This window comes from Equus caballus, chromosome 14 (genome assembly GCF_041296265.1).
Source record: "Equus caballus isolate H_3958 breed thoroughbred chromosome 14, TB-T2T, whole genome shotgun sequence".
In the NCBI taxonomy this organism is placed as follows: domain Eukaryota; kingdom Metazoa; phylum Chordata; class Mammalia; order Perissodactyla; family Equidae; genus Equus; species Equus caballus.
Window position 1 is genome coordinate 105,557,314 of NC_091697.1, and position 25,809 is coordinate 105,583,122.

Below are 25,809 nucleotides of genomic sequence, written 5' to 3' on the forward strand. Positions count from 1 at the left end.
GATTCTCAGAATGTTTTCTAGAGAAAACAGTGATGTCAGTTCCTAATAGACTTATGGTTTTGAAACTTTTAACAGCAAAATCCTTTTTCTCAAAGGAAATTTTATAATAAAGTCTGGTGTACAAAACCGGACAAAGTAGGAACTTTTCCTCATAAAGGAGATCTGACAGCTTGAAGCTCCACCACTCAGACATCGCCTCCTTTGTCCCCTCCCCAAGGACGCCTACTCCTCAGAACCCTAAGACTGCACAGTGTGAAATCCACTGGTCGGGATTCAAGCCTTGCCTGGGTGTCTTACGGGGGAGGCAGTTCAGAAGAGGAGAGACAAGGGTCGTGCAAACATCTTTAAAATGTAGAGAGTGAGTAACAAGACAGTGAAAATGGAGACCAAATCTAAGGGAATCTACTTTTGAAGTTCTATTTAGGCAAGGTTATGGTTTCTTTTACAAAGTTTAAAATGATACTGAGCCCTTTCTTTTTAAGTAAATACAAAATCAAGGCTCAAATCTAAAAGGGAGGAGGGTTAGAGGGTAATGATGTAGGTAAGGATTCCCAGTGGGCGGGTAGAGCAAATCCAGGTACTGATGGGTGCTTCACTTACCATCAAAATCAAGAGGTTCCACGTTATAGTACTTCACCCAGTCTTGTCCGTAACTAATGTAATCTAAGTACCACGGGGCAGAAAGGAGCACAGGGAAGCCTTCTGCTGTGACTCTGCTTTGTTCCTTAGCATAGTCCCCGTATTTCCACACTTGAACTACTACGCCCGGCTGGAGCTGTCAGAGTTACAAGTTGCAATAGACAGCATTAGTTCTAGCAAATACAGGAGATGAAATTAAGAGTCCAAGGCATTATCAAAATGACTTTCTAAGAGCCTTGAAAAAACATGTTTTCTTCCTTCCCCTTTCCCTCTAGTTAGTCCAAATATTCCTGGTTGTAGAGACTCAAAATTAGAAGTTTCCTCAACCTTAAGGTTGGATATTCAACTTTTGCCTATATATGACCCCATATAGGTGTAATGAACTAAGGCTTTAGTCCCATTTCTGCCTGTGAGGATGTCACCAGCCCTCCTGGAAAGGCAGTACTAGTAGCTGGACTTGAAAATTCTCAGTTGCCTCAAAGGAAAATAAAGCATTCTGACTATGTCAGAGAGAGATGCCATTTAAAATAAAGTGTATGTGGACAATTTTACTTAAAACAACTACTTTATGGGGCCGGCCCGGTGGGGCAGCGGTTAAGTGCCCACGTTCCGCTTCTCAGCAGCCTGGGGTTCACCAGTTCGGATCCCGGGTGCAGGCATGGCTCCGCTTGGCATGCTATGCAGTGGCAGGCATCCCACATATAAAGTAGAGGAAGATGGGCACGGATGTTAGCTCAGGGCCAGCCTTCCTTAGCAAAAAGAGGAGGATTGGGTAGGAGTTAGCTCAGGACTGATCTTCCTCAAAAAAAAAAAACTACTTTAGTAGCAATACTCATTTGTTCTTATGTTTGTTCTGCTCTTCTAAAACAAGCACTTCCTTCGAAGTACCTCAATTTGTGATTACTAACGAGACAGCAGGGGAGGAGGGGAGAGATGAGGAGGAGGCACTTAAAGTATGACGTAAATGGACAAAAAGAAACAAACACCATTGTCACTGGTCTCAGCCTACAGCTGCTGCCTGACAACAGTTTAAATGGGAAGGTAAGGTAATTTCCGCATGATGCCGGGGAAAGCTTCTTTAGGGCCGCTCCAATCCAAGGGAGTAGAATATTAGGTCTCTCCTATTACCAGAATCAGATGCAGTCTTCAAACTTCTCACCTTCACGTTATTATCAAAAACTTCTTGCCAGACTATGGATCCCTTGTTTACGGTTGAAATGATATTAAAAAGCCTACCATTGAAAAAAATTACAAAGTTATTTCAGATCACAAGCTTAATATGTTTAAAAAGCATGCACATTTCCTACCAAGGATTGCAATGTTGATAAGTGCCTTTCAATATAACGTGCACAGAATTATAGCAGAACCAGCTAAAGCTGGGTGGGGACCCATGTGGTTCCTTCTTTCTAGCACGTGGCTCAGAACCTGACACAGAGAGAGGAAGATGTGGCTACTCATAGGGAAACGTGGAAACAGCACAGCAACCTCTAGTCATTTCCTGGGTATCAGAATAAAGGAAACTATAATCTAGCCTGTGACATCACCTTAATAACATTCAACGGTTGCTGACAGTCCACAAATATTTCCTGATATTTAGAAAATACCAGGTGCTCTGCAGGATAAAAAAATTAGAATGTATCACACAAAAAGCTAAGCAGGAAAGGCTAGAATCTGGGCTTGCCCAGTGCAGGGGTTGGCAAACTGTAGCCTGAAGTCTGTTTCTGTATTGCTCATGAGCTGAGAATGGGTTTATGTTTGTAAAGTGTTTTTTTAAAAAATAAGAATATGCAACCTATATGTGGCCCACAAAGCCTAAAATATTTAGTGTCTGGCCCTTTACAGAAAAAGTTACCAATCCCTAGTATAGGGCAGAACTGTCCAGTAGAACTTTCTGCAATGGCGGAAATGTCTATTTATGCTCTTCCCAATATGGCAGCCACTAGCCTCATCCAGCTACTGAACACTTGAAATGTGGCTAATGTCACTGAGAAACTGAATTTTTAATTCTCTTTGATTTTAATTTTAATGCAAACAGCCACACGTGGCTATGGCTCCCTTCAGGAACAGCACAGGTATAAAGTAAAAGAAATGCTCCTGGAGTTGACAAAAGGAATGAATTCCAGGGGCTAGATGGTGATGAAGACTCGGAGGGGAGCCCGGGCTTTGAGGGGAGTCCTGAGAACAGATGACTGCTGTCCTGTATTTCCACAGTGACTGCAGAAGGCTTAGAGTCACCATGTTACTGATGTAAGAAAGCAGTGGATAGTGCTTCCTTCTTTATGACTTCATCTACACTTAGTATAACAAAGTATACAACATCTGTCTTTGGCAAGGGGTGGAGAGACAATGAAAAAATAAAATAGTACTAAATAATAGCTAAACTTTTACAAAAAGCATTGATGAAATAAGAGCAGAAGTAGGTTTTCAAGTAACTTACTTTTGAATATAGAAAACTTCTAGTTTTTTAAAATCTGTGCCAAACCCTTTTTGCTGCATGAACTTTTGGATGTCTGGATTGGACTCCCTTAAACAAAAACAGTGATTAAAAGTTCATTAAAAGTCTGACATGCCAAGTCTACTAAAAGCAGCACATACCCCTAACGTCATTTGTGCAGATTTAAAACTATTAAAAGCTTATAGGGAATAAATTAAGCCTAAAAATTTAATTATGAGTAATCTTAGTTTTCCATTGCAAATAATTTTTTCCAGAGGCTGATTTCCTGTAAAAATGACTTTCCCCACCTCCCTCCTCTTTCCTCCATCTAAGGCTATTTGCAAAGAGGATTTTTACTTGAAAAACCTCCCCCACTTAATCATTGCCCTCTTTCACTAAAGTTGTGCTCATTCACTATGGCCTTTTAAAAAGTCTCCGTTTTCTTTTGCATCTTATTCTCCTTCCTAAAAGCTTATGCTTTGTCATACCACCCATATGTACGTACTACAGAAATCCACCGTCTCAGCAGCTGTGTTGCCAAATGAAGACCTCGTGAGCAGAGGTCCTACCCAAATCTCCCCTTTTCGTGTGGAGACCTGCACACCTAATTAAAATGCAAAGGTTAAAAAAAGATGAAGTAAGGGTTTTAAAGAATTGTCATACCAACATTGAAATTCCACTTCATCTCCTCCCAAATGAATGAAATGATCTGGAAACACTGTACTAATTTCATTGAAAAATTTAGACAGGAAACTGTAAGTTGTATTGAGAATAGGGTTTATAGGTCCAAAAGTCCCAGACTGCGTATGTCCATGGTAACATGGAGTCAGAAGGTCCTTCTGACCTGGAAGAAAACATGAAGATTCTTTTCTACGGAAATATTTTAGTCACAAAGACATGGCTTTGCACATGATTATACTATTATTTTGTTGAAGCTATCAGAGATTTTATACAGAAAAAGACAAGCTTGTTTACTAAGAGTTACTATGGTAATTTCTTCCAAATAAGATGAGGGCAAATTGTCTCCTGAACCTTATCCCTGTGCCTGCTTCCCTCTCCATCAGCCTGGCTCTGAGAGTTTATCCACTTCAGATATTATCTCGAGTATTAATGACTCCCAACTCTTCAGCTTATCCCCGTCCTTTTTCTAGAGCTTCAGTCCCTACTTCAAATTCCCTGCTGAACATCATTAGATATCCTAGCCTTACCTCAACTATGATATAACAAAAACCAAATGTTCTGTTCCCTAAGCTGCTTCTGTGGCTTCTGGTTTTCTGTTCTGGTAAGGCTGCCACCATCCTCCTAGTCTCTGCCTCTCCCCTCTCCTATCGGAGTCAGTCAGTTGCCAGGTTCTAGAGATTACACTTCCAGAATGTCTCTCAGTTCTGTACACTATTCATTCTCACTGTTACCATTCTGGAATAAGACTTCAGTCTCTTTCCCCTTCCAGTCTGTCCCTTTCACATAGGTTTTCCTGAAGTGTGGCTCCCATCATGTCACTCTTCCTCCCCCTCACTTTCACTCGTATTCCTCACGTGAGGCCCTCAGCATTGTACCTCCCCAGACTTACTTCCAGTATTCTCCAAGTCTACCCTAATAATATTTATTGAACGGTAATAAATGCTAGCTGCTGTGCTATGTGCTTCACGTTCATTATTTCATCCTCAAAAAAATTACATGAATTATGTCTGTCAATAGTGCTGCCTTTGTGCAAATCACAAGTAAGAACAAAATGAGCAAACATCTAGTCATAAAATAAGAGATGCAGGACCTCAAATGTTCACTCTTGGCAACTGATAGAACACACTCCTTACCTTTCCCCCAAGACTGTGCGTGGCCAGGGGTATCAAATTCTGGTATGACTCGAATCCCTCGTAGTCGGGCATATTCGATCACTATACGGACATCATTGGGTGTATAAACATGAGACAAGGAATAGCTTCCCTATAAAAGCCACATTTATCAAAATTAAAATGTACTAAGTGGATTTGGTCCTGGAAATTGTTAACAGTTCTGTTTTCACTTTGATACCTGATAGGTGATTTTCCCCAGTGTCACAGTGTATTAAATAGTCCTATGTGATGTTGGATGACTCATTTAAATAAATTATTTGTTTCCCTTATCTTCTCAATAAGCTCTCAGCACACTTTGGGTTAATTCCAGATTTACTGATAGAATTGTCTGTGTCTACCAGTGCCTCTTGCTTCAGGAACCCCTACCATTGTGTTATTTCAACCTCAGGTAACCACACAACAAAACAGAAATAAAATGTTTGACTCTGAAGTGAAAACTCTGAAACACTGCCCTTGTCAGTTTTAGAATCAAAATTCACACATTAATACAAAGCTTAGCTGTTGTCTTTCAAAGTCACCTTAATGATAATCAGCTTAAAAAATTCCCAGGGCTGGCCCTGTGGCCGAGTGGTTAAGTTCGCGTGCTCTGCTGCAGGCGGCCCAGTGTTTCATTGGTTTGAATCCTGGGTGCGGACATGGCACTGCTCATCAAGCCACGCTGAGGCAGCGTCCCACATGCCACAACTAGAAGGACCCACAACGAAGAATGTACAACTATGTACTGGGGTCTTTGGGGAGAAAAAGGAAAAACAATTAAAAATCTAAAAACAAAAATTCCCCAGAGCTGCTCTGATAAGTGACCTCATTTTTTTTAAGATTACCCTGAGTCCCTTTATAGGTCACTTAAAAAATTAGAACTCGATATTGGTTGTCACTAAAGGTCCACTAAAGGTGTTACTGTAGCACATTTCTCAAGGTATAAACATATCAATAAATATAAATGCTCAACTCCTATAAAGTAATATTGTCCCACCCCCACCGTCAAATTTATATCTAATCAAGACTAGATCTAACTACCAGTTGACAGTAAATCTGGGTGACAGAAGAACATGATAATTGACACTATGGGAATGCAATTAGCAAAACCCAGACTCCGGGAAACTACCGGACAAATGATGTAGTTTCCTCAACAAAAATAAATTAAAAGAAAAAAGAGGTAATTCTCTTAAACTTAAAATTCTCTTAATCTAAAACTGATTACAACATACGGACCTTATTTGCATCCCAATGCAAATAAGATTTAAAAAACAAAAAAGGAACAGGCACTTGGGGAAACATGAATAACAACTAGCTATCTGGATTATTGTTATTTTTTAGCTGTGATCATGTATTATGGTTATTTAGTTTTAAACAGGCCTTTTTACAAATGAGATACAGTGTCTGGGATTTGCTTCAAAATAATGGTGAGGGGAATATAGGTGATACAAGATTATTAAAGGTGGGTGCTGAGGACATGGAAGGTATTAAATGATTCTACTTCTGTATATGTTTGAAATGCTCCACAGGCAAACAGGATCAGGAGTGAGGCTGCGTTTCAGCCCACCCTACATCGTGACACTGGAGAAAGCTCTGGCGTTGTGGCCTAGGGTGAAACTGAGTCCTGGCTCTGCCCCTTCCTAACTGCAACTTTGCATGAGGCACACGGCTGCTCTCAAGCTTAGGGACTGTCCCCGTATCACAGGGGGACCAAGCCAGGAGATACTGAGGCTCGCTTCCAGCCCCACTGGTGTGTACGGTCAATTTGGACACTTCTATCTGAGACTGCCATTATTTTCTAGGAAGGAGCTCTCATCTCTAAAGTTTCCTACTCCGTGTAGCTCTTCATAGAAAAAAAGATACCGTCATTTACAGAACTCAAAACAGTTCTGTTTACAGCAAATAGACAGTTGGACTACTTGGTAAATAGAATTACTTAACCTTACATTAATCATGAATGCTTCAGGTCTCCTACATTCATTAGTTTTTAAAATTTTATTGGTATAACCCCTAGATTGTTTACATTTGTAGTAACATAATTATGAAAACAGAACAGTTTTATGGATCTAAAATGCTAAGCCACAGCGTATCAAAAAAAACTTGAAACCACAAACATCTAATTTTTACACTTTAATTCTATCCATAAGAAGAAACATTTAAGCTACAAACTTCCAATGAAACTATACCAAAAATATTTGTAGACAGACTACAATGACATAAGTTACTCACTTTATTACTTAACTGGGGGAAGGTGATGCTCTGATAAGGGAAAGACTGGTCGTCAACTATGTGCCAGTGAAGAACATTAAACTTGTTAAAAGCCATGGCATCCTGCAAGCAGACACATTAACAAATTATACACCACAGCCATAAGACACGATCCAACACACATAGCTACATTCAGGATGGTTCCAGTGTGCCGGCTTCCTTTTAAAACTTTTTTTCAGCAAAGAAAGGTGGAAGAAGTATAAATTATTTATCTTACATACTTTGCATGGCACGTGACCTTTCAAAAAGCCTATACAGAATTCGTGTTTATCCTAAGCAGTGAGCTATAACTTTGCTCTGTGGGAAGGGAGCAAGCTTGGAAATTCCCAGGAAGTATTTAGGGGTCAGTCAAGAATGGAAAACAGTTCTTGCCTTCTACTTCTGTGTTTGGCAATGGAGCAGAGGAAAAATGGGGCATCCACTTAAGTACCATAGCTCATACTTCCCACAATTCAGAGATTTGAGTGCCAACACTTCCTTAGAAATTAAAGAAATTCGTTATAAATTAAATACAATTTCCATCAAAATCTCAGAAATTTTGAGGGAAACTGACACATTGATTTATGTATACTCCGGAGGAACAGACAATATAATATTTATCTAAAATAGAAACAGACTATTTAAAAAAGATAAAAAATAATGAGATTTGCTCTACCAGATAACTGAAACTTAAAACCTACCTTCTCCTTCAGGGCTGAAGAGATTTGCTGATGCGCTTGGGAAATAGCTTACATACGAGGGAATTGTGCAAAGTAGTAAGTATATTGAGCATAATGGCAGGATTTTCACCATCAGAGGAGGGAGTTCCTCATGGTTTTTCATAAAGACCAAGGGGTCAGCAAACTTTTTACGTAAAGAGCCAGATAGTGAATATTTTGGTTTGTGAGGTGTCGTTTCTGTCGCAACTGATGCTGCAGTTGTAGAGTGACAATATGTAAACAAATGCACATGGCTGTAGTCCAGTAAAGCTACATTTGCAAAAACAGGTGACGAACTGGATTTGGTCCTTGGGATGTAGTTTGCTAACCCCCGATGTAGACAGATGTAGACAAAGGTAAAGATGTGTGTGTGTGCACGTTCATACAAACAAATACGTACGTGCATATAAGTATTTTCTAGCTCTGTAGGCTGAGAGGGCCGAGAAGCAATGAGCCTACATCTAGACCTACAGCCCAGATTTTGGTTTCAAAGTGTCATTCAGTGCTAAAAGGGTTCCTTGGAGAAAAGTCTGATTCCAGGACAGGGAAAGAAGAAAGGTAAGCCTGGACTATCGCGTGCTAAAAAGTGAGAAAGTACTCAATGACTGAAGGAGACATGCCCAAAGATGCAAGAGCCAGCTAGAAGGACTCCCGCTGGCCAATGCGGGGACAATTTGACTATTAAATAGGGACAGTAACAGATTATACCACACTCAATGAAATAGTAATCCCTGAGTACATACTGATAAGAATAATGAATAAATACTTAAAGCGAACAGAAGCTCTACCTTACAGTAAAATGCCAACTAATAAATATAGAAGGAACGATGGAATCAGAAAAATTACCACTTGGCAGCCATCTTGGTAATAACTGATATGGGCAAGAAGTATCTGCAGATCCTAAAACTAGTGGGTAAACCCTGGGTGAAGAACAGAAATTTTACATAATCTCAAATATTGCCCCACAAGATACTTAATTACTTATTTATTAATATGTACAAAACACTTGTTAATTACCTTTTACAGTGGAGAAACCTGGCAGATGCTATCTTAGCCAAGTTATAAGAGTTAACGTTACCAGTAATGGAATAAATAAAGCATTGTGCCACCTGACGTGCACACAGAAGAGCACAGCATCATTTCTGCCTTCGTCCTGCCCAAACCGTATAACCTGAATCTAATCATGTGGGAAACAGAAGCTGGAGTATATTCCACAAAGTAACTCACCAGAACTCTTCAAAATGTCATAGTCTTGAAAGACAAGGAAAGATAAATGGTTCCAAACTGAAGGGGGCTAGAGAGACAAAATGCAACCCCTGATCCCAGACTGGATGCTGAACTTCTAAAGGACCTGCCCGGACCACTGACGGAATCTGAAGGGGGCCTTGGGGATTAGACGGTGGTAGTACGCCAATTTCCTGATTTGGAGTGGTTGTAGTACTGTAGTTACTGAGATAAGTGCTACTGTTTAGGAAATCCAAAAGGAAATATTAAGGAGTACTGAGGCATCATATGTGCAACTTGCATATGAGTTAGAAAAATATACATTTAAATAGGGAGAATACGGCAAATATGATACAGTTTTAAAGTTGGGATGTCTGGGTGAACAGTGTACAGGAGGTCTTTGCACTCTTCTTACAACTTTTCTGTAAAGGTTGAAATTACTTCAAAATGAAAAGAAAAAACACACTTCTTATAGAAATTAAAACCATCGGTACTGGCCCAAGAAGATAAACTGGTAAATAGGACAGACTGAGAGTTCAGAAACTGATTCGTGTATTTATGGGAATTTAGTATTTGCTACTCATGATACTGAAAGCAGGAGGGAAATTAGAGACTGCTCAAAAATGATGTTGGGACTATAGACTAAGCATTCGGGAAAAAATAAAACATACTTCACCTAAAATACACTAATGTAAATTCTAACTGAATCAAGAATTTAATAGGAAAAAGTGTAACATTAAAGGAAAAGTTGAGAGATTATTTTTATACCCTTGTTTTGGAGGCCTTTTTTAGCGTACTTCTAAGGCCAAAAACTATAAAAGATTAAAAGATATTACTTCATTAAAAAAACAAACTTCTGCAGGCAAAAGACACTATAAACATAGGTTAAAAAACAGATTTAGAAAACTTTACAATACATGATGGATAAGAATATAATTTATCAGTGCAAGCAAACATAAAAGCATCAATGGTTCCCCTGTAATTAAATACAATGTTAAAGGGCTCTTCAACCAACAGGGAATGATTAACATTCTAGAAGACAAAATGGACATTGAAAGTAAACTTGCAGTTTGCAACATAAAAAATACAAACAGTAAAAGAGGCTTATATTCACTAAAAACCAAAGAAGTGCAAATTAAAACAAGGAGATATACTTCATCACCAGATTAGCAAAGCATATGGCAAAGGAGTGCCCCACTGTTGGCCAAGTACACATTGGTATGACCTCTCTAGAAGGCAATCTCACAGTATGTACCAAAAATTAAAATGGGGGGGGGGGGGCGCCGGCCTGGTGGCACAGTGGTTAAGTGCGCACGGTCTGCTTCAGCGGCCCGGGGTTCGCCGGTTTGGATTCCGGGGGCAGACATGGCACCACTTGGCAAAAAGCCATGCTGTGGTAGGTGTCCCACATATAAAGTAGAGGAAGATGGGCACGGATATTAGCTCAGGGCCAGTCTTCCTCAGCAGAAAGAGGAGGATTGGTGTCAGATGTTAGCTCAGGGCTAATCTTCCTCAAAAAAAAAAAAAAAAAAATATATATATATATATATATATATAAGATGTGTACATCTTTAAGCCCAGAAATTCACTTCTAAGAATTTATCCTCCGGAAATAATCCTGACAAGTGTGCAAATAAAGGAATGCTTACTCTGCAGTGCTGTTTGTGATGATAAATTAACCCAGAAGTCCCTCAGCAGGAGACTGGCTAAATACGTACCATGGCATATAAATTGGAATATTCAACTGTTTGAAATGATGATACAGACCTTATATAGTCTTTCAAAGAAAAATGTCCATAACATAGTTTTTTAAAGGTAGCAAAAGTACAATCCCATTTAAGCTCTTTAAAAATCACTTCATATGTTAATACTTCCAGGTTTTAAGTTTAAAATGAGATAAATGGGATATAGAAATTGATGTCAATCTTTGGTAAATGAAATTATGGGATTACTACCTATTTTATGCATATCTATATTGTTCGAACTTTTTATACTAAGCATTTGTTTCTTTCATAAAAGTGACAATAATGTCTTTTGGAGAAAAAAATTCAGGGTATTAATGTGAATGTAAAAATAGCTTTTTTATAATGTGGTGTGTTTGTAAATGATCCACTGAAGGTGCAGAAAAACATGGGAGGAAAACCTCCCCAGCCCTGCAAATTGGCAGTGATGGTGGGTGAACTGATAAAAAGTCCATAGGACAAGAAAATTATGTTCAACCTTGGCCCCAACTCCCACCATCCAAGGTCCTTTGGAACATTTCCCTTGGAATAAAGCAGCTCCCAGACTCCCTTCTATGCCATTTTAAAGAAAGCAAGTGGAGGTCACAAAATTAAAGGACACTAACTAGAAGTATAGTAACCATATATTCCTAATCAAAAGTCTGGACCCAGGATTTGACAAATAGGAGTATACAGAATGGGCCAATGGGCAGTATTAAAACTGTGTCTTGTGGCCAACCCTGGTGGCCTACTGGTTAAGTTTGGCACGTTCCACTTGGGTGGCCCAGGCTTGGTTCCCACGTGCAGACCTACACCACTCGTCTATAAGTGTCCATTCTGTAGCGGTGACTCACATACCAAATAGTGGAAGATAAGCAACAGATCTTAGCTGAGGGCAAATCTTCCTCAGCAAAAAAAAAAAAAAAAAAAAAAAAACCCTGAAAAATTGTGTCTCTTAACAATCCTGGCTAAATACAGTCATGTGTCAATTAACGATGGGGATATGTTCTGAGAAATGTGTCATTAGGCGGTTTCATCACTGTGTGAACATCATAGAATGTACTTACACACACCTAGATGGGATAGCTACTACACACCAACACTATCAGGTACTAATCTTAAGGGACCACTGTAGTATAGTGGTCCTTCTTTGATCAAAATGTCACTATGCAACTGTCCTTCTCGAGCCCCCTCTGTGAAAACCAGAGGATTCCCTAGGGGAGCCTCCCCTTCTCAGCTGAGGAAATAGACTTCCCAGGGGAGGGAGGGAGGAAGCCCAGTGCGTACACTTAGTACCTGAAACGCTCATTCCCTTGCAACCTTACAACAGCGTAAGTAACAACACGGACACATCTTCAGATAGACAATGGGTTAAAATAATTCTTACCAGAGTTTTAAGGATAGTCTTTACTGGCAGATAGTGTCGGGCTGTATCAATTAAAATTCCTCTATGAGGAAACCTTGGAGAATCAACAATGTTGGATTCATTGATGGTAAACTATAAGACAAAATAAAACTTTGATTTACTTTTAAAATTTTTTCTCTTGAGCTCAGTGAAGACTATATCTACCTATGCAAGCACTGGATAAAAGATTAATTTAGAACCAAAAAAAGTGGGAAATTTACATTTACCAGCGAAGAGAAATATTTGGGGAGAAGAAACCTTCAAGAAGCAATAAATAGCTAAAAAGCTTACATTTTTCTTATAGTCAAGTCTGTCCAACAATGTTAGCAACATATAATAATCATACTTACAGTCCCGTAAGAATCTTGGTAAATTAACTGGCTAAAGGTCTCTAAACCTAGGAAAAGTAAAATTTATAATATATTGCATTAATTTATAAAATAACAAATTGAGAGAATAAAAGTTGTATTACCCAAACATAGAAACATAACCAGACAAGGAAAATAAAATTAAATATAGTGTTATACCACTACTCTCTAACATATTTTCTAAGATCAAAGTTCAATTTCTAAAAGATCCCTGTTGCCATCTAAAAACATCCTTTACTTCATTGTAAATCCTGGGTTTCCATATCCTGGGTTTGGTTTGAATGATAAACACACACAAAAAAGAGTGATTTAATAAAACAAAATACCACTTCCTTAATAAATTTATAGCATTATGAGAAAGAATTTTTATGATAAAATATTATAGGCACTGTAGAAGGTACCTAAATTTAACAGAGGGCAAAAAGGCTCAAAAAACTACCATAAAACTATAAATAGAGACCCAAGTTACAGTATTTTACTCATGGCTGCAAAAACTATCTCCTGAACAATTGTTACTCAAGCGGATTGTTCCCTTAATATTACAGGCCACCACTTGCTTTAACCAAGGAGGTGAATGGCCTCCCACCATATTGCAGGCCAATTCCTCCAACAGGCCTCGAGTTTACCAAAATTCATCATTCTAGCTGACAACTATATATCCAGGGAAAATTTTAACCCAAGAATAGTTCAAAGTCAGAAATGAAAGAGGAGACGTTACAGATGCTGCCACAGAAATACAAAGGATCATAAGAGAATACTATGGACCATTGTATGCTAACAAATTTCACATCTTGGAAGACATGGATAAATTCATAGAAATATACCTACCAAGACAGAATAGTGAAGAAACAGAAAATCTGAACAGACTGATTACCAGCAAGGAGATTCCATCAGTAATCAAAACTTCCCAACTGGGGCCGGCCGGTGACACAGGGGTTAGTTAAGTGCACACGTTCCGCTTCAGCAGCCAGGGGTTCACCAGTTCAGATCACGGGTGCGGACATGGCACCACTTGGCACGCCATGCAGTGGCAGGTGTCCCACATATAAAGTAGAGGAAGATGCGCATGGATGTATGTTAGCTCAAGGCCAGTCTTCCTCAGCAAAAAAGAGGAGGATTGGCAGCAGATGTTAGCTCAGGGCTAATCTTCCTCAAAAAAAAAATGCGCAATCAATCAAAAAAAAAACTTCCCAACAAACAAAAGTCCAGGATCAGAAGGCTTCATTGATGAATTCTACCAAACATTTAAAGAAGAATTAATACCAATCAAACTCTCCCACAAAACAGAAGAGGAGGGGACACTTCCAAACTCATTTTACAAGGCCAGCATTACCCTGATGGCAAAACCAGATAAGGACATCACAAGAAAAGAAAATTACAGGCCAAATCCCTGATGAAAATAGACGTAAAAATCCTCAACAAAATATTAGCAAACCGAATTCAACAATACATTAAAAGGATCATACACCAAGATAAAGTAGGATTTATTCCAGGGATGCAGGGATGGTTCAACATCTGTAAATCAACCAACGTGATACACCACATTAACAAAATGAAGGATAAAGATCAGATGATCATCTCGAAATACGCGGAAAAAGCATTTAACAAAATTCCACATCCATTTATGATAAAAACTCTCTCAACAAAGCAGTTATAGAGGGAACATACTTCAACATAATAAAGGCCATCTATGACAAACCCACAGCCAACATCATATTCAACAGTGAAAAGCTGAAAGCTTTTCCTAGTCTAAGATCAGGTGCAAGACCAGGAAGGATGCCCACTCTTGCCACTTCTATTCCAATAGTATTAGATAGAAGTCCTACCCAGAGCAAGAAAAGGAAATAAAGGCCTCCAAATCCGAAAGAAAGAAGTAAAGTCACTATGTGTAGATGACATGATATATACAGAAAACCCTAAAGACTCCACCAAAAAACAGAACTAATCAACAAGTTCAGTAAAGTTGGAGGACACAAAATCAATATACAAAACTGTGTTTCTATACACTAATAACAAACTACCAGAAAGAGAAAGCAAGAAAAGAATCCCGTTTATAGTTGTAGTGAAAAGAGTAAAATACCTAGGAATAAATTTAACCAAGGAGGTGAAAGACCTCTACACTAAAAACTATAAAACATTGATGAAAGAAACTGAAGATGACACAAAGAAATGGAAAGATATCACATGCTCATGGATTGGAAGAATTAATATTGTTAAAATGTCCATACCACCCAAAGCCATCTACAGATCCAATGCAATCCATATCAAAATTCCAATGGCATTTTTTCACAGAAATAGAACAAACAGTCTTAAAATTTGTATGGAACCACCAAAGACCCCAAATAGCCAAAGCAATATTGATAAAGAACAACAAAGCTGGAAGCATGATACTCCCTGATTTCAAACTATATGACAAAAGTATCATCAAAACAGTATGGTATTGGCATAAAAACAGACACACAGATCAATGGAACAAATAAACAGCCTGGAAATAAACCCATGCATATCCGGTCAGTTAATTTATGACAAAGGAGTCAAGACTATACAACAGGGAAAGGACAGTCTCTTCAATAAACACAGTTAGGAAAACTGGACAGCCAACATGCAAAAGAATGCCACTGGTCTACTAACGCCATGCACACAAATTAACTCAAAATGGGTTAAAGACTTGAATGTAAGCCCTGAAACCATGAAACGCCTAGAAGAAAGCACAGGCAGTACGCTCCTTGACGTCAGTCTTAGTGACGGTTTTTTTGATTTGACACCAAAAGCAAAAATAAACAAGTGGGATTACATCAAACTAAAAGGTTTCTGTACAGCAGAGGAAACCATCAATGAAATGAAAAGGCAACCTACAAATGGGAGAAAATATTTATAAATCATGTATCTGACAAAGGGTTAATATGCAAAATATATAAAGAACTTATACAACTCAGCAAACAACAAAAAAAAATCTGATTAAAAAATGGGCAGATCTGAATAGACATTTTTTCAAATAAAATATACAGATGGCCAACAGGTACATGACAAGATGCTCAACATCACTAATCATCAAGTCAAAACCACAATGAGATATTACCTTGCTGTTAGAATGGCTATTATCAAAAAGACAAGAAATAACAAGTGCTGGCGAGGATGTGGAGAAAAGGGAACCCTTGTGCACTGTTGATGGGAATGTAAATTGGTGCAGCCACTCTGGAAAACAGTATGGAGCTTCCTCAAAAAATTAAAAATAGAACTACCATATGATCTAGCAATCCCATTTCTGGGTATTCATCTGAAGAAAATGAAAACACTAATTCAAAAAGATATATGCACCCCTGTGTTCATTGCAGCATTACTTACAAAAGCCAAGGTATAGAAAAAAACCTGTCTAGTGATGGATGAATGGATAAAGAAAATGTGATATATGTATACAATGGAATACTATTCAGCCACAAAAAAGAATGAAATCTTGCCATTTGTGACAACATGGATGGACCTTGAGGGCATTAAGCTAAATGAAATAAGTCAGAGAGAAAGACAAATACTATGTGACCTCACTTAGATGTGGAGTCTTAAGCAAAAAACCAAACAAAAAACCCAAGCTCATAGATACAGAGAACAGACTGCTGGTTGCCGGAGGTGGGGGATGAAGGGTAAGTGAAATGGTTGAAGGGGGTCAAAAGGTACTAACTTCCAGTTATAAAATAAATAAGTCGTGGGGATGGAATGCACAGCATGGTGACTGTAGTTATTGATATTGTATTGCATACTTAAAAGTTGCTAAGAGAATAGCAACTTAAAAGTTCTCATCACAAGAAAAAAGATTTTTTGTAACTGTGTGGTGACGGATGTTAACTGGACTGGTTGTAGGGATCATTTTGCAATATACAAATATTGAATCATTATGTTGTACACCTGAAACTAATAGAATGTTATATGTCAATTATACCAAAAAAGAAAAAAAAAGTTAAGACAGGAAACAGGAAAGAAAACAAAGTTCAAGTCATTTTTGCTATGCCTTCCTCCTTACCCCAAATACAGGCCCATACCAGGAAGAATAACTTTGGAATTTTCTGTTAGGTGGCCATACATTCAGTTATCATTTTGAGCATGTTACTGTGAAAGTCTGATGGTAGACAGATAATAAGGACTTCTTGGACTAGAATCTAGTCACTGATTGCTCTCAAAGTTCTTTATTTTGATGTGGATCAGAGCAAACATCAGGAAGGCTCTGTTTTCCCTAACAGATCCCAGATAAGACAGGCAGATCAGGCAAGACAAGCTTACCACCACAGGACATGCCATGTAATTGATCTACATGATGTTGATGGCGGCTATGTCTGCAGTAACTATAGATATCATCACGCTCTATTTGAAATAAGATTATAATCGTACCATTATTATTATGACTATGAAACATACAGCATAACAATGATGATTTTATTTTAGATAGCATTCAACCTGAGTCAAATCTAAAGCCTTGTTTATTTTTAATTACTCTAACTTTGGTTGGTTAGCTCACATTAGAGAAAATTATTCTCCTTTTTTAAACCTCTATTTGGAACTCAGTACAACAATATCTTATGTACCTAGAAAAGGAGGTCAAAGCAGCTTTTGAACAGCAAAAGTAAATATCCCAATGCCCAACTTTGAAGGTCAGACTCTGAAGTTCACAGGAAAAGCTTTTAAGGTTCCTCTCTGACCACTGCCTCGCACCACTCCGGGGCATCTTTGCACACTGCTCCTGGAAACTTGGCTGTTTCTAAATCCATAGGAATCTGAAGTGGGGGAGGGGCGCTCTCCCTTTCTGCGCCATCGTGGTGTGTTCAGCTGACTCTCTTCCTCACCATTTCTCACAAGACTCTCAGGATCAAGCAGTTCCTTGAGAAAGAAATGAAAAGCAGAACCATCCCATCCCCCAGTGGATTCCGATGAAAACTGGTAATAAAATCAAGTACAACTCCAAGAGGAGACCCTGCAGAGGAATGAAGCCTGGTCTATAAGGAATCCCACATGAGATGGCCCTCGCGTTTACTCTGTATCAAGGTCACAAGCATCTTACCCCATCAAGCTGAAAACATCACCACTATCTGGACAGTTGGACATGTTTTTCTGGGAAAATCATTTTTCTTTGTTTTTATGCTTCCGCACTAGTAGGTTGGTTCAGTAATAAATATGTCAGAACTTCAGGATGAATAAATAAACAAACAAATAAAACGGGGGAAGGGAGATGATGCTTGCTACTGAAGGCAGCAAAAAGTGATAATGAAGCAAGATCCCCCAATCAGAGCGGGTCGGAGCCACTGATAATTTGTGAACATGACAGTCCCAAGGACATCCACGAATTATAGCAGCGAGTGAATGTAATAACCCTCAAGCGTGTTTAAAAAGGCCAAATGATCTTCTGTGCTTTCAGTGGTATATATTTAACAAACCATACTGTAAAGGGTCCAAGGAAGCAAACTTTTGCTGTGCTTGATTTCCTAAAGCACCAACTGAAAATATTTCTTTACTAGAAGATAACAATGAAACTACACAGGACTTACCTCGTAATACTCCCCAAACTCTGTTAGCCTTGAGGATAGCCACTGGTCCTTTCACAAGCAAACTATCTGTATTGAAAAGAAAAATGTTTGTTTGTTAATCCCTCAATGACATGCACTAAATTTCCTAAACATCTAATGGGTAATTTCTGGGCCAGTTTTTCCTCCCAAGCTGCAGACCTCTTTCTCCAGCTGCCGCCTGTACATCTTCACTCAGATGTCTGTCGATTCCTTTAACTCCACACGCCCAAACCTGAACTCCTCCCTCTGTGCTGCTCCACGCCCCCACCTGCCAGGCGCCTGTGAGCCACAGCTCCACCCTCAGGCCAGCTGAGCGGCTCAAGTCAGAAACCGGGGTGTCACCTCCGCGATTCCTCATTTTTCCCTCCAGCACAATTATTCTCCCCAGCTGCCCCTCCACAAAGTAGGGCCTAGTAAACTAAGATTTTAAGTCCAAAGTGCAGACATTCCTCAGTGTCCACGATCCCTCGGTGAAGCCTCTGGTATCACTCCAGCCTTCCACTCCTAAGGCCAGAGTTCTCCCCACTCCTTCCTTCCTCCTCCATGCTTCTCTGCTGGCCCTGCACCCACCTTCCCCTAGTATCATCCTAAATCTGCCTTAAGACTCATTTCCTAACTCACTTTAGCTTAATTCAGCTTTGTCTCACTCACTGAAAGGTTGACGTCTGCCTAGAACAGGGCTCAGTGGCTGCTTCTGGACACAACCGGGCTAACCTTTCAATCCTTGAACGCACGCTCCGTCTGAGGGTGCCCCGAGTCATTTTAGTCTTTGAGAGAGAGTTGAGGTGGAGTCAACCACAGATAGAGCCAAGCCCCACATGGTACAGAGAAACCAAAAGCTAAAAAGAGTGTGACAGATGCAGACTTTGCCACAGTGAAGACATTCAGGGGCTGCAGGTTAATGATTTCAAAGGTATCTGGGCTGCATTGCCACCCACCACTGTCACCCAGACCGTCACACGATATTGCCCAGGGAATACTGTAGGGAAAAGAGTTCTACCAACAGCCAATCATCATGTGACCCTCTCAGGTGACAGCCTTCTGACCACGCAGGCTTTTCCATCAGAAGACCACCGTGATGAGTCAGCTAAAGGCCCAGCTGAGAACGGTGTCGCTACCATGACGACAGTCTAAGCATGGTGCCTCTCCATCTGTGTCCAGTTCTTAGTTAGCTACCTAGAGCTCACCCTTCCATTGGTCACTGTTTAAAAAACATTTTTTCCCACAATATAGTTTTGAGATCTCCTAGAAATAGGTAGCACATAGAGTCAGCTAAAAACATTAACACATTGCATGTACTTGATGCCGATGATTTTCCAAGAGCTGAGGACTGGCTGATATTACAAAGGATTCTGATTCAGCTCAATGCGAAACCCACAAACGTATAGCAGTTAGAAGGAGATTTTGTTTTCTAAATGTATGGACACGTAAGCTATAGAATTTCAATTGTTACTTCAAAACCAAATTATTAGGGTGAACAATGATTAGCGTGAACCCTGATGTGGGGTGGGAGTAGCCTCTTAGACTTTTCATTTACCCTCTTCCGTACTTTTGCAACACAGATTTTTGAAGGGTGTACATACAAATAATATCAATATATTCTCCTTTAAAAAAAAATATCGATAAAGCTAAAGCCCCCTTTGAAATGCCCACTCAACTCCCTCTACTCTCCTCAGAAGAAATCCTTACCTGGCCTCTTCCTAGGCATTTTCAAACACGTGTAAAGAGAAAATAACAGTCTTGCTCTGTGTGCGTGTTCTGTGTGTGGATGTACAAATGGTATCCCACTGTACACAGTGGGCCTCCACTGTCCAACTTGGCAGTCTATCTTAGCAAGCGCTCTCTGTCTATTCGTTATAACTCAGCTTCTTTCTTCTTTTTTTTTTTTTATTGAGTTAATGATAGGTTACAATCTTGTGTGATTTCAGTTGTACATTAATGTTTGTCATTCGTGTTGTAGGTGCACCATTTCACCCTTTGTGCCCACCCCCCCACCCCACTTTTCCCCTGGTAGCCACTAATCTGTTCTCTTTGTCCACATTTTTAAATTCCTCATATGAGTGGAGTCATACAGAGATTATCCTTCTCTAACTGGCTTATTTCACTTAACATAATTCCCTCAAGGTCCATCCATGTTGTTGCAAATGCGATGATTTTGTTCTGTTTTGCAGCTGAGTAGTATTCCATTGTATATATGTACCACATCTTCTTTATCCATTCGTCTGTTGCTGGACACTTAGGTTGCTTCCACGTCTTGGCTATTGTAAACAGTGCTGCAATAAACATTGAGGTGCACAGGACTTTTGGGATTGCTGACTTCAAGCTCTTTGGATAGATACCCAGTAGTAGGATGGCTGGATCGTATGGTAGTTCTATTTTTAATTTTTTGAGGAATCTCCATACTGTTTTCCATAGTGGCTGCACCAGTTTGCATTCCCACCAGCAGTGTATGAGGGTTCCTTTTTCTCCACAACCTCTCCAACATTTGTTACTATTAGATTTAGATATTTTTGTCATTCTAACGGGTGTAAGGTGATATCTTAGTGTAGTTTTGATTTGCATTTCCCTGATGATCAGCGATGATGAGCATCTTTTCATGTGCCTATTGGCCATCAGTATATCTTCTTTGGAGAAATGTCTGTTCATGTCTCCAGCCCATTTTTTGATTGGGTTGTTTGATGTTTTGTTGTTGAGTTGTGAGAGTTCTTTATATATTATGGATATTAAGCCTTTGTCAGATATATGACTTAGTGGGTTGTTTTTTTGTTTCAATCCTGTTTTCATTTGCCTTGAAGAAGCTCTTTAATCTGATGAAGTCCCACATGTTTATTCTTTCTATTGTTTCCCTTCTCTGAGAAGGCATGGTGTCCGAAAAGATCCTTTTAATACTGATGTCAAAGAGTGTACTGCCTACGTTTTCTTCCAGAAGCCTTATGGTTTCAGGTCTCACCTTTAGGTCTTTGATCCATTTTGAGTTTATTTTGGTGAATGGTGAAAAAGAATGGTCAATTTTCATTCTTTTACATGTGGCTTTCCAGTTTTCCCAGCACCATTTGTTGAAAAGACTTTCTTTTCTCCATTGTATGCCCTCAGCTCCTTTGTCAAAGATAAGCTGTCCATAGATGTGTAGTTTTATTTCTGGGCTTTCAATTCTGTTCCATTGATCTGTGCACCTGTTTTTGTACCAGTACCATGCTGTTTTGATTACTGTAGCTTTGTAGTATGTTTTGAAGTCAGGGATTGTGATGCCTCCTATTTTGTTGTTTTTTCTCAGGACTGCTTTAGAAATTCGGGGTCTTTTGTTGCCCCATATGAATTTTAGGATTCTTTGTTCTAATTCTGTAAAGAATGTCATTGGGATTCTGATTGGGATGGCGTTGAATCTGTAGCTTGCTTTAGGTAGAATGGACATTTTAACTATGTTTATTCTTCCAATCCATGGAATGGATTGTCTTTCCATCTCCTTATGTCATCATCCAATTCTCTCAGAAAGGCCTTGTAAATTTCATTATATAGGTCCTTCACTTCCTTAGTTAAATTTACCCTGAGGTATTTTATTCTTTTTGTTGTGATTGTGAATGGTATTGTGTTCTTGAGTTCTTTTTCTTTTAGTTCATTATTAGAATATAGAAATGCTACTGATTTATGCAAATTGATTTTATACCCTGCAACTTTGCTGTAGTTGTTGATTACTTCTAACAGTTTTCCAATGGATTCTTTGGGGTTTTCTATATATAAGATCATGTCGTCTGCAAACAGCGAGAGTTTCACTTCTTCCCTCCCATTTGGATTCCTTTTATTCCTTTGTCTTGCCTGATTGCTCTGGCCAGGGCCTCCAGTACTATGTTAAATAAGAGTGGTGATAGAGGGCATCCTTGTCTCGTTCCTGTTTTCAGGGGGATGGCGCTCAGGTTTTGTCCATTGAGTATGATGTTGGCTGTGGGTTTGTCATATATGGCCTTTATTATGTTGAGGTAGTTCCCTTCTATGCCCATTTTATTCAGAGTTTTTATCATAAATGGCTGTTGGATCTTGTCAAATGCTTTCTCTGCATCTATTGAGATGATCATGTGGTTTTTATTCCTCAGTTTGTTGATGTGGTGTATCACGTTGATTGATTTGCAGATGTTGAACCATTCCTGTGTCCCTGGTATGAATCCCACTTGATCATGATGTATGATCCTTTTGATGAATTGCTGAATTTTGGTGGCCAAAATTCTGTTTAGAATTTTTGCATCTATGTTCATCAGTGATATTGGCCTGTAGTTCTCTTTTTTCGTGGTGTCCTTGTCAGGTTTTGGTATCAGCATGATGTTGGCCTCATAGAATGTGTTAGGAAGTGTTCCACCCTCCCTAATTTTTTGGAATAGCTTGAAAAGCATAGGTATTAAATCCTCTCTGAAAGTTTGGTAGAATTCCCCAGGGAAGCCATCTGGTCCTGGGGTTTTATGCTTTGGGATGTTTTTGATTGCTGTTTCAATCTCTTTCCTTGTGATTGGTCTGTTCAAATTGTCTGCTTCTTCTTGAGTGAGCTTTGGGAGATTGTAGGAGTCCAAGAATTTATCCATTTCCTCTAGGTTATCCATTCTGTTAGCATAGAGTTTTTCGTAGTATTCTCTTATAATCCGTTGTATTTCTGCAGAGTCTGTTGTTATTTCTCCTCTTTCATTTCTGATTTTGTTTATTTGAGCTTTCTCCCTTTTTTTCTTTGTAAGTCTGGCTAGGGGTTTGTCAATTTTATTTATCTTCTCAAAGAACCAGCTCTTTGTTTCATTGATCCTTTCTACTGCCTTTTTTGTTTCAATAGTATTTATTTCTGCTCTGATTTTTATTATTCCTCTCCTTCTGCTGACTTTGGGCTTTATTTGTTCTTCTTTCTCTAGTTCAGCTAGGTGTAGTTTAAGATTGCTTATTTGGGATTTTTCTTGTTAAGATGTGCCTGTATTGCAATGAATTTTCCTCTTAATACAGCTTTTGCTGTATCCCATATGAGTTGCTATGGCATGCTATCATTTTCATTTGTTTCCAGGTATTTTTTGATTTCTTCTTTAATTTCTTCAATGATCCATTGCTTGTTCAGTAGTGTATTGTTTAGTCTCCACATCTTTGTGCCTTTCTCAGCTTTTTTCTTGTAATTAATTTCTAGCCTTATAGCATTGTGATCAGGGAAGATGCTTGTTATTATTTCAATTTTTTAAAATTTGTAGAGGCTTGCCTTGTTTCCCAACATATGGTCTATCCTTGAGAATGTTCCATGTGCACTTGAGAAGAATGTGTATTCTTCTGTTTTAGGGTGAAGTGTTCTATATATGTCTATTAAGTCCAATTGTTTTAGTTTTTCATTCAGCTCCACTATTTCCTTGTTGATTTTCTGTCTGGATGATCTGTCCATTGATGCGAGTGGGGTGTTGAGGTCCCCTACTATTATTGTGTTGTTTTTAACATCTTCCTTTAGGTCTGTTAATAGTTGCTTTATGAGCCTTGGTGCTCCTATGTTGGGTGCATAGATATTTATAAGCGTTATTTCTTCTTGATGGAGTGTCCCTTTGATCATTATATATTGTCCCTGTGTGTCTCTCTTTACCCATCTTATTTTGAAAACCACTTTGTCTGATATAAGAATTGCAACACCTGCTTTTTTTTCCTTGCTATTAGCTTGAAGTATTGTCCTCCACCCCTTCACTCTGAGCCTGTGTTTGTCCTTGGGGCTGAGGTGTGTTTCCTGGAGGCAACAAATTGTTGGATCTTGTTCTTTAATCCATTTTGCCACTCTGTGTCTTTTTATTGGAGAGTTCAATCCGTTTATATTAAGCGTGATTATTGATGCATGTGGACTTAAAGCTGTCAATCTGTTGCTCATTATCTGGCTTTCCTGCTTTTCTCTTCCTGTGTGCTTTATCCTACCCATTTGATACTGCAATTTCTTATGCTGGGTTTCTTAGATTTTTGCTTATTTATGATTTGTGTCTCTGTTCTGTTATTTAGTTTAGTGGCTACCCTGAAGTTTGTATTTAGAATCTCGTGTATAATATAGTCTATTCTCTGGTGGTCTCTTACTTACTTGGCCTAGACTAATTTAGTCCCTTTGTTCTTCCCCTCCTAAATTATTATTTTCACTTCTTGTTTCAACTTGTGTTATGAGTTTGTAGTTAGAGTGATAAGATCATCTTTGCTTTGGTAGTTTCCTTACCTTTATCCTAATGCTATAGTTGAATATTTGCTATCCTATTCTGGTTCTATTTATCTGTCTCCCTACTCTGTGGTTTGTGACCCCTTTCTCCCTTTTTTCTTTTTTCAGGTATGAGAGCCTTCTTGAGGATTTCTTGTAGTGGAGGACTTTTGGTTACAAATTCCCGTAACTTTTGTTTGTCTGGAAAAGATTTAATTTCTCCCTGATATCTGGGGGATATTCTTGCTGGATAGAGTATTCTTGGCTGAAGATTTTTATCTTTTAAAGCTTAGAATATGTCACTCCATTCTCTCCGAGCTTGTAAGGTTTCTGCAGAGAAATCTGCTGAAAGTCTGATAGGAACACCTTTGTAGGTAATTCTCTTTTGTCTTGCAGCCCTGAGTATTCTTTTTTTGTCTTTCCTTTTTGCCATTTGTACTACTATATGCCTTGCAGTAGGTCTTTTTATATTGACAAATTAGGAGATCTGAAAGCTTCCTCTACACACATTTCTCCCTCAATCCCTAGATTTGGGAAGTTCTCTTCTATAATTTCATTAAGCACACTTTCTGCTCCATTTTCCTTTCCCACGTTCTCGGGAATTCCTATGATCCTTAAATTCTTTCTCCTCATTGAATCTGCTATCTCTCTGATACTTTCCTCATTCCTTTTAATCCTTAGTTCTCTTTCTTCCTCTGTCTGGAGCCATTCAGCCTGTCTATCTTCGATTATGCTAATTTGCTCTTCTATGGAGTCTACCCGGGCAGTCAGGGAATCCGTATTCTGTTTTATCTGGTCCATTGTGTTTTTCATCTCTAGTAATTCTGTTTGATTCTTCTTTATAATTTCAATCTCTTTTGTGAAGTAACCCCAGAACTCAGCTTGTTTCTCTATCTTTCTCTCTACCTCATTGAGTTTTTTGATTATAGCTGCTCTGAACTCATTTTTATTTAGTTTACCTAATTCCAAGTCCTCAGGACTTAATTCTGTGTTTTTATTGTTTTCCTTCTGGTCTGGGGCTTTTATATATTGCTGGATGGTAGTGGAGCAGTTTTTTCGCATGGTGGTAGAATTCGGTTGCAGTTACAGCCTGTCGCCACTAGATGGGGGTCGAGAGCCCTGCGTTCTGAGCTCTCTGCCTTGGGGCAAGATGGCGGCGCCCAGTGCGCTCTGCTGGGGCGGGGGCGGGGGCGGGGGCGGGGCCGGTTTCTCTCGCACACCGATCTGGATTTGATCAGTTCTGTTCTCTGGTCTCCCGATGCCCTAGGTTTATGGGGTCCCCACGCACGGAAGCTTTACCCCGTCAGCAGGTTTCCACTGTACTGGCAGCGGGAGTCCTAGACGATCCCCTGGTCGCGCAGCCCCTCCCCCGCTCCTTCCCGGACCCGCACGGCGAGCCCGGTTTCTAGGGGATGGAGTGATGTTCTCTCCTACCAGGTTCCAGCTCCTCCCAGGCAGGCAGTAGGGGCTCCGTCCTCTGTCTTTTGATACTGTAGGTCTCTGAG

The 25,809-nt window shown here is 39.4% G+C and overlaps 2 protein-coding genes across 9 annotated transcripts in view; one reads left to right on the forward strand and one right to left on the reverse strand.

The window, feature by feature from the left end:
* GFM2 (GTP dependent ribosome recycling factor mitochondrial 2) overlaps positions 1-25,809 on the forward strand; it is a 109,514-nt gene that overhangs the window by 64,810 nt on the left and 18,895 nt on the right. For 2 of the 7 annotated variants that reach the window (XR_011425213.1, XR_011425216.1), the window contains one exon: positions 7,863-8,160. The exons of 3 other annotated variants lie outside the window; for them this stretch is intronic. The gene's annotated coding sequence lies outside the window, so the exon portion shown is untranslated. Of the gene's footprint in view, positions 1-7,862; positions 8,161-8,894; positions 9,554-25,809 lie in introns of those variants that run through there. 2 more of the 7 variants (XR_011425217.1, XR_001378361.3) reach the window with 2 other exon arrangements.
* Positions 1-25,809, reverse strand: part of HEXB (hexosaminidase subunit beta) — a 33,242-nt gene that overhangs the window by 1,384 nt on the left and 6,049 nt on the right. For both annotated transcript variants that reach the window (XM_005614986.4, XM_023618184.2), the window contains 9 exons: positions 18,118-18,183; positions 12,569-12,615; positions 12,201-12,311; positions 7,132-7,233; positions 4,888-5,017; positions 3,737-3,917; positions 3,077-3,163; positions 1,799-1,871; positions 601-775 (listed from right to left, as the gene is read on the reverse strand). In XM_005614986.4, the coding sequence (XP_005615043.3) occupies positions 601-775; positions 1,799-1,871; positions 3,077-3,163; positions 3,737-3,917; positions 4,888-5,017; positions 7,132-7,233; positions 12,201-12,311; positions 12,569-12,615; positions 18,118-18,183 (972 nt within the window). The remainder of the gene's footprint in view (positions 1-600; positions 776-1,798; positions 1,872-3,076; positions 3,164-3,736; positions 3,918-4,887; positions 5,018-7,131; positions 7,234-12,200; positions 12,312-12,568; positions 12,616-18,117; positions 18,184-25,809) is intronic.